The 8,451-nt window shown below is 41.5% G+C and overlaps 1 protein-coding gene across 1 annotated transcript in view; it reads left to right on the top strand.

The window, feature by feature from the left end:
- The first annotated feature begins 274 nt into the window (after positions 1-274).
- The window catches only part of LOC142748290 (perlucin-like protein), a 55,304-nt gene continuing 47,127 nt past the window's right edge, over positions 275-8,451 (top strand). Inside the window, exons 1-4 of the mRNA XM_075855390.1 lie at positions 275-310; positions 3,429-3,473; positions 5,783-5,839; positions 6,024-6,077. Coding sequence (XP_075711505.1) covers positions 277-310; positions 3,429-3,473; positions 5,783-5,839; positions 6,024-6,077 — 190 coding nt within the window. The 5' untranslated portion in view covers positions 275-276. The remainder of the gene's footprint in view (positions 311-3,428; positions 3,474-5,782; positions 5,840-6,023; positions 6,078-8,451) is intronic.

The following is an 8,451-nucleotide window of genomic DNA, read 5'->3' as shown; positions in this document are numbered from 1 at the left end:
AGTCCTAGAAGGTTTCCATGTTGAACTTGACAGAAATCAGAAGAAAACAAGTTGCAGTATGCAGACTCAGGCCTTGGGCTTGTAACTTCAAGAAATCATATCTCAACATAGATAAAAATAAAATAACTGTTTTAAAGCTTAATATACAATAGCGGGTATTTGAAAGCTGCATGGATGAAGTCCCATCTATATTATGGCCAATAGTACACAGTGAATGATAAGAAACTGACTTCATAATTTTTTTTCCTATGTACTCTTTACTCTTCAGATTTGGCAATGAATAAAGAGGTGTCCCATCTGAGGAATCATGGTAACTACCCTGTATTCCTTTGTACACCTTTGAAAACATGTTTGTTTTTTTATTAAAATGTGTATCTGTGTGTTTTATGCAACTTTCTAATGACTTTTTATGAAAAAATATTTTGACTTTTACACGTGTACATAGCCATTAAGGCTTTCTTATGTCTATTGTATTTAATGCAGAGGAACGCTTACGCTTATACATAGATTAACTATTATTCTTTTATGCAAATTACGGGCATTGTTTGTGTGTACTACATCTTTTTTGTTGTATTTCAGTAGTGAGGTACTAGTGATGTCATATTCTACTTTCATTAGGGGTTCGAACCACATATACATGTATAGTGCTATGATGGCACGGGCTCAGGAGCTGAGCTTGCGACATTGACAGTGAGTGTCAGCTGTATATTACAGCTGACACTCTGCTGCAGCGGCTGGGATCGGAGATGATGCAGATTCCAGCCGTTTACCCTCTAGGGATGCTATGGTCAATAACAAACGTGGCATCTAACTGGTTACAGAGGAGTGGTGCTAATTGGAGGGTCGCCAAAGGGCGGCCATGGCAGCCGAGGGCCTAATGTAGGCCCCTAGGTCTGTCATCTTTGTATACCCATTAGGCCCTGCCAGAGGCGTTACACTGATGGGCATAATACACTGCAATACAGAAGTATTGCAGTTTATTGTATGAATGATAAAGCTAATACATGGTCAAGTCGCCTAGTGGGACTGAAAAAACGTAAAAAATAAAGTTCAATAAAATGTTAAAAAATATTTAAAATAAACCTTTTTCCCATAATTAAATGCTTTATTATGTAAAAGAAATAAAACAATAAAAAAAAGCTATACATTATTGGGATCACTGTGTCTGTAACGACACAAACTATAAAATTAACATGTTATTTAACCTGCAAAGTACACACCATAAATAAAATACTAGAATTGATGTTTTTTGTTCATCCTGTCTCACAAAAAATAAAATAAAAAGTTAACAAAAAGTACCGATACCAATAAAAACATCAACTTATTCTGCAAAAAAACAAGCCCTCACACAGCTCCATAGATTGAAAAGTAAAAAAGTACACATAATTGATATCACCGTGTCCATAACGACCCGAGCTATAAAATTATCATGTTATTTAACCCGCACGGTACAGGCTGTAATCTTGCGTCGTTTATACCGCACAGTGGACAACTTAAGAACAAATCCCATAAAACAATGGTGGAATTGCAGGTTTTTTTACCCCCTCCACACAAAAAAATTTAAAAACTTTTCCAATACATTATATGTACTCCAAAATGGTGCCATTTAAAAATACAACTCGTCCTGAAAAAAACAAGTTCTTATACAGCAACATCCAGAGACGTAACTATAGGGGGTGCAGAGATAGCAGTTATACTCGGGCTCTGGTGCCTTAGGGGGCTCAAAGACCCTTCTGGCACATAAGAAGAGACCCATATAATAAATGGCAGGTGGGGACCTTGTTACAGATTTTACATTGGGGCCGAGGAGCTTCAATTTACACCTCTAGCTATGTAGGTTGATGGGAAAATAAAATGTTATGGCTCTCGGAAAACCGAGAAAAACATTATGTTCTAAATTCTAAGATTTACACTTTAATGCATAATTTAGTCACATCACGTTTGTACCCTAAACGTTTCAATTGGGCTCGACGGCATTAGACCGACAGAGACCAAAAGGGTGTCGTTTTGGCCTCTGTCGGACTGGTTTTCGTAGGTATAACTTTTTTTTTAGGATTTAATAACGTATTAGACTATTCCATCCTGAGGGATCACACTAAAAAAACTTTTTTTTTTTTAACATGGGATCCTATGTGTGACGGATGCCACTGTATGGCATCCATCAGATGTATATGTTAAACGTATACCACAGGGGGCTTCCGCGGCATCAGAGTCCCTGGGCAGAGCATCAGGTAGCGCTTGGCCTGGGGATTGCGTCTCTGAGGAAGCCACTGATGTGACTGTCAATATATGGACAGTGATGTGTCAACTGCGGAGTCTCTGGCCAGTAGTTCTCTGGCCTGGAACTCCGGGACAAGAGACGCCCCTGAAGTCACTGTCCATATATGGACAATGACATCAGGGGTTCCTCCAGGAGTGAAATCTCCTGTCAGAGTGTTGCCGACACTCTGGTCGGGGATAGTGATGCCAGGGACTCCTACATTACTCCTTCAAGTAGCACTCTGCCCGGGGAGTTCCGGCTATGCATCCCACTCTATGCCTTTACAGTGGGATATGTCTCTACCTTCCTTCGGAGGTAAACGTCGGGACTCCTCCTGTCGTATAGCTCCGATGGAAGGGTAAAAACACATATGAATCAGTCCTTAACACCACTTATCTACTACTCCCAGGAAAACTGCTCTTTTCATGTGCATTTCTAATCAGGGGCGTAACTAGGAAAGACTGGGCCCCATAGCAAACTTTTGACTGGGCCCTCCCTCCCCTGGGTGCCACATACAGCCCCACCTTGTAGATAGTGCCCCACCTCCCCTTGTAGATAGTGCCATTCACCCCCCTTAGTGCCCCCACCTCTGCCTTGTAGATAGTGCCATATAGCCCCCTCTTTTATATACTCACCAAGGCCCGTTTCCAGCGCAGAGCGGAGCTGCTCCACAATGCCGACGGGATCCTTGCATAGGCCAGCGTGATCCAGTGACATCATCATGCCGGTCTGCGCAGGGATCCTATCCCTGCACCTGATAGGCCCGTAGCCTCGTAAATGGCAGAGCACGGAGATACCTCCCTGCTCTGCCATAGTGTTCAATGGTATCTGTGTTCTAAGGATGTAGATACTATTCAATGTGGAGTTGCTACCGGTGTAGCCGCCATAGTGGCTGCTAGCAGTGCCACTGGGCATGGGGAGACCATGCCGGCGGGCCCACGAGCTCCCTCATTCCACAGACGCCATATCAGTTGCTATGGCTGTTACAGCGGTAGTTACGCCACAGTTTCTAATCCATATCAGTAAACACACAAAAAGCGTAGTGTGCCTTACTGCTGTAAGCATAGAAACAGAAAACTATTGTATGTTTATTGTGTGTAAGCTGATGTGGAATTGTTTGATACATCTCATTAGTAACTAAGTTGTTTCTCCTTTGTTCTGTCTTAAGAAAATGCCCTTATCAAGGACGACCTCAATGACTTGAAGAATAGAAGTAAGTTGGAGACCAGTTATTTTGTAGGATTGTTTGAAATTTAACTCTGTGTCTTATGGTTCTTCCACCATATTCCATACATTGGGTGGGCACGTGTGAGAGGCTGTTACACTTCTTTGATTTTTAAATGAATGGAAATAATATGATCTTCATTCAGCCTCTCAGGCCTATACCATGTATTTAGTTGGTCCATGGGGAAAGGGGGAAAGAATACTTATTGTGGCCTGTTCATATGAAATTTGGGCCTCCATGTTGGGAACCAGGTTTGCACATCATTGCCTATTAAAGGCAATGTAAACCTTTTGAAAAGCAATTTTTTTAAATAAAAAGGTCAATCAGTGTGATTAGTGCAACTTTATAAAGTTTTTATTAAAATTATTTTTACATTTTGAGATACAGCTGCTCTGTATTCTCTATACAGAGAAGCTGTATTGTTCGCTATGACCTGAATCCGTCAGTGCCACAGACCTGACGGGTTCAGTGTCAGCGAGTCCTAGGATCCACCTGTAATCTATTATGGACATTTAACCTGTTATGAACTTATATGCGATAGATTGCAGGTGGATCCTGCATGTAAGAGACACGCAGGACCTTTCACTGAACCTGTCAGTCCTGCGGACCTGACGGGAACAGGATTTAGCGCTAGATACGGCTGCTTTGTCAATCACACTGACTGACCTTTATATTAAAGAAAAATCTAAATTGCCTTTCAAAGGTTTACATAGCCTTTAAATAAGGCTCTTTCATTTTATAAGTGAAATATCATAGCTCCCATGTAGCGACTGGTGGACAGAGGATGGGTGGCAGCCCACAGGTGAGTTTGGGCCTTTCCTTTTCCTGGGCCCCAGGCAACTGTACCACATTTACTGCCCTATTGGTGGTCCTGTTTTAAAATATCATAGACTTTGAGGGGAAAAAACAGGTTAATATTTGACCCAATCAAGTACCTGAACGCTACTGATTCTTTCACCTAAAGCACAAAAAATATGAGTGCATTTTTTTTACTTTTGGACATACTGTATATTGCAAATGTTTAATTTGTTGGAAAGACAATTATGTTTAGAAGGGTTGACGTGTAAGGAGGAGGAACAGCAACAAGTAGGATGAAGACAATCAGAAAACAAACCATTAAGAAGAAGACATAACATTCTGGAGGAACTTCCCATATGGTCACCAGACGACACTTTAACTAGACATGTGCTATTATGTTCAGAGTCCCAGCACCCAATGGCTAATTTAGCTGTCCATTTAGTCAATGGTAAATTTCTTCATCCTGCTGTTTGGGTGAAAGAACAATTGCTGGTAATTAAATATTTCTGTCCACTTGTAAAGACAGAGGCCCAATTTTTGTTTATCTGATCCCACAAACCAGAACATAGAGCTTAGAGTGCCTTTTTGAATATGACTTGGGGTTGGAGAGTATGTGATATTGTAGATAAATGTACCCAAGCCGGAAATTTATGTTTAAAAATGGAGAGTGGCTCACCGCAAAACATATTTAGTCAAAAGTATCCCAGTTCAAATCCACAGATGCATGAAAACCTGCTGGTTTGCACTAACTCGAAATATCCAAGAAAAAGTGGAAATTCAGCACCTAGGGATTTCTACTTTTTCATCTAGGTTATCTGCAGCGTGGCTTCCTCTGTTGACCAGTTTACCTTGACTGATTTAAAGGAGTTGTCTCATGAAGACATCTACTGATTGTCTGGGTGATCAGGTGATCGGCACGGTCTGGATTTTCAACCCCCAGGGAACAGATGTTATTGCTGGGGAAGGCCATGTCTACCCAGCTATTTCCCCTGCAGCGGCCGCTGTAGAGAAAATGTAGAATTATATTGCGGCCATTGAAATGAATGGCCGTCTATGTAATGCATGATGTGTTGGGTCGACCAGTGCCAAGGCTAATGTCACCTGATGAGCGGCTGTTCTCTTTGGCCTGTAGATGGAAGCACTGAGGGGGTAACCCCGCCTATGACATCCATATGCCTTAATAGGGCATATAGACATGGGTTATCTTTTAAGAGACAACCACTTCAAGTCAAAATATTCCATACAACTCTATATTGTTTGTTTACCATTGCAACATATGCAAAAAAGGTCACGTAATAAGATGTAAAATATGTTCCTGATAAGGACTGGATAAGATCCAGCTTCATCTGATAACAAGAAAACATCTGAGTCTGAAGTATAATGCTATGCACTGGTCCAGAGACAAGTTTTCAAACCTCAAAGTTTATACATTATCTTTACTTGTTTACTCGTCAATGAAGTAATACAATTGTATTAAAGTTGTCTGAATTTATCTACAGCAGACGATCAGCAACGGATGGTCCTTGAAGATGTCAAAGCTTTCAAAAAGGATTTAGGTGGGTTCTTCAAAATATTTTTTGGGGATGAAAGGAAATAATTTATGACCAAAGGCTCTGAAAAACGGTCGTTATTTTCCTTTCCCGTCAAATTTTTTCTCATGAGAGTGGTCACTTTTATATCAGGATGTGTTCAGTCTATGCTATTTCTCTAACCGATAAATATAATTATTCTTTATTACAGAAAATGTCAAACAAAATTTCCTCCAGGATATCAAAGCTATTAACAAGACCTTGGGTGAGTGATATAAAAATAAGGGTCCTCGGAAGATTTAATCTTGATATATCAGTTTGGGGTAGACTAGCCCCCAAGGGTACTATAGAATCCTCAGGTGGGCCCAGGCTCTGACAATGGGCCTTAAATGTCGCGCACAAGACAACCCCATTTGGAGCCAATCACATTGAAACCTCTTCAAATGACGAGCTCTTGAGAAAACCACCCCATTATCCAGACTAGATTTCCTATCACTGATTTTCAGTTCCACCATATACTATGGATACTGCCCATCATCATTGAGAAGACCATACCCTTAGAAGACCACTTTTTAATGCAATTTTGTGTGGTTGTCTCAAAGAGGTTTCACTGTACTTGCCACTAGGGTCTAACTTTTATGGTAATTTCCAAATAACCTTTTAGACCAAATTGATGATATATCCTGTGTGTGCAATGATAACAACAAGGATTTGGATTAAATAAACAGTGGACGTGACCATGTTCTATACAGATGTTGGATCCAATGCAACCTAAAATATTAACTACCATAATCAAATTAGAAAAAAGTACACACCTGACAGAATATGAAATGGTCATAACTAAAATATTTTATTCATTACATACCACAAGTCCAGAAGGGAATTTAAAAACACATAAAGTACAGAAAAACATAGCAAGGCCATTACTCAAAAGACCTAACAGTCACGCTAAAATGTATTTGTACAATACTCTGGCAAAACACATTGTCAGGGCCAGATTATTGGGAGAAAAAAAGGGGCAGTTGCCTTACGGTCTCCACCACTAGGGGGCCTCCAGTCTTTCCCAGACGCTCCCATCAGCAAGACACTGCTAACTAAAAGAAAGCTGGTGATCTAGAATGCATGTCTATGAATTTGAAAAATGTTACAAAAACATACACTTCATAAGCAGGAAAAAAAACTGTTGCCTCAGCAAATTTTGATATGCCAGAACTTTTGATTGGTGGGGGTCAGGGTGCCCCCCTGATTGCTAAAACGAATGGTCAGTAGGGCTCACCTGAGCGCTTTGCTGCTTCGGCTGCAATTGGCAATTCCAGTATGCCTGAAAACAGGCTCACTAAGAAAGTCTATAAACGCATGATCAGGCTAAACAGGATAGGTTATAATTGTCTAATCAGGGGGGGCCCCGCCGTTGGGCAGAGGCGTAGCTAGGTTCTCCAGCACCCGGGGCAAAGATACAGTTTGGCCCCCCCCCCCCAACCTCTTTCCCGACATCTCCTTCCCCCTCGCCGTGTTTGTTTTCTCTACCAATCGACGTGTCATTTCTTTTTATGTAACGCGAGCATAAAATTATTTGTACATTTCACAAGCAATATGGTTCTATACACAACACCAGAACCAAGCTCAGTACATATATACAATACCAGCACAAATACAGCTCAATTTAGTGCAACCCCTGCCGTATAGGTTTGTACGGCGTAAAACTACAGCTCCCAGCATAGCCCGAACAATGGTAAGGATATGCTGGGAGATGCTGTTTCACAAAAAATAAATCATATCATAATCCACCCATCCACCCATCATCCCACTGGAGATCATACAGTGACTACATTACTGATTAGAGGCAGAGTGAACATTTACATTGAGTGACTCACCGGTGACGTCTCAGATTCTAGTTCTTTTTCTCCATTTGGTCCAGACCTCTATGATGACTTCTCCCGGTCCATTTCTGCAGTTTGCCCCTCACATGTCTTCAGCTTCTCACTTTTCCAACATTTCTGCACCTATAAATAAATATAAAGTTATCATTATACCACACAATATGCCCCTAAATATAATAGCGCCATACACCGTGTCACACACACACACCGTGACCCCTGTAGATAGTGCCTGCCATAGAGCCCCCTGTAGATAGTGCCTGCCAAAGAGCCCCTGTAGATAGTGCCACCATATAGACCACCCCTGTATATAGTGTCCCACAAATAACTCCCCCTATAGTGCTCTACAGATAGCCCACCCCTGTATATAGCGCCCTGTAGATATAGCCCACCCCTGTATATAGAGCTCTACAGATAGCCCAACCATGTATGTAGCCCCCCTGTAGATATAGCCCACCCCTGTATATAGTGCTCCACATATAGTCCACCCCTGTATATAGTGTTTCACAGATAGCCCACCCCTGTATATAGCCCCCCCCTTGTACATATAGTCCACCACTGTATATAGTGCTACACTAGATAGTCCACCCCTGTATATAGTGCTCCACATATAGCCCACCCCTGTATATACTATATACAAGGGTGGGCTATCTGTGGAGCACTATATACAGGGGTGGACTATATGTACAAGGGGGCTATATACAGGGGTGGGCTTTCTGTGGAGCACTATAGGGGGAGCTATTTGTGGGATACTATATACAG

Source organism: Rhinoderma darwinii, chromosome 3 (genome assembly GCF_050947455.1).
Source record: "Rhinoderma darwinii isolate aRhiDar2 chromosome 3, aRhiDar2.hap1, whole genome shotgun sequence".
NCBI classification, from domain to species: domain Eukaryota; kingdom Metazoa; phylum Chordata; class Amphibia; order Anura; family Rhinodermatidae; genus Rhinoderma; species Rhinoderma darwinii.
This window is presented reverse-complemented; position numbering and strand designations above follow the sequence as displayed.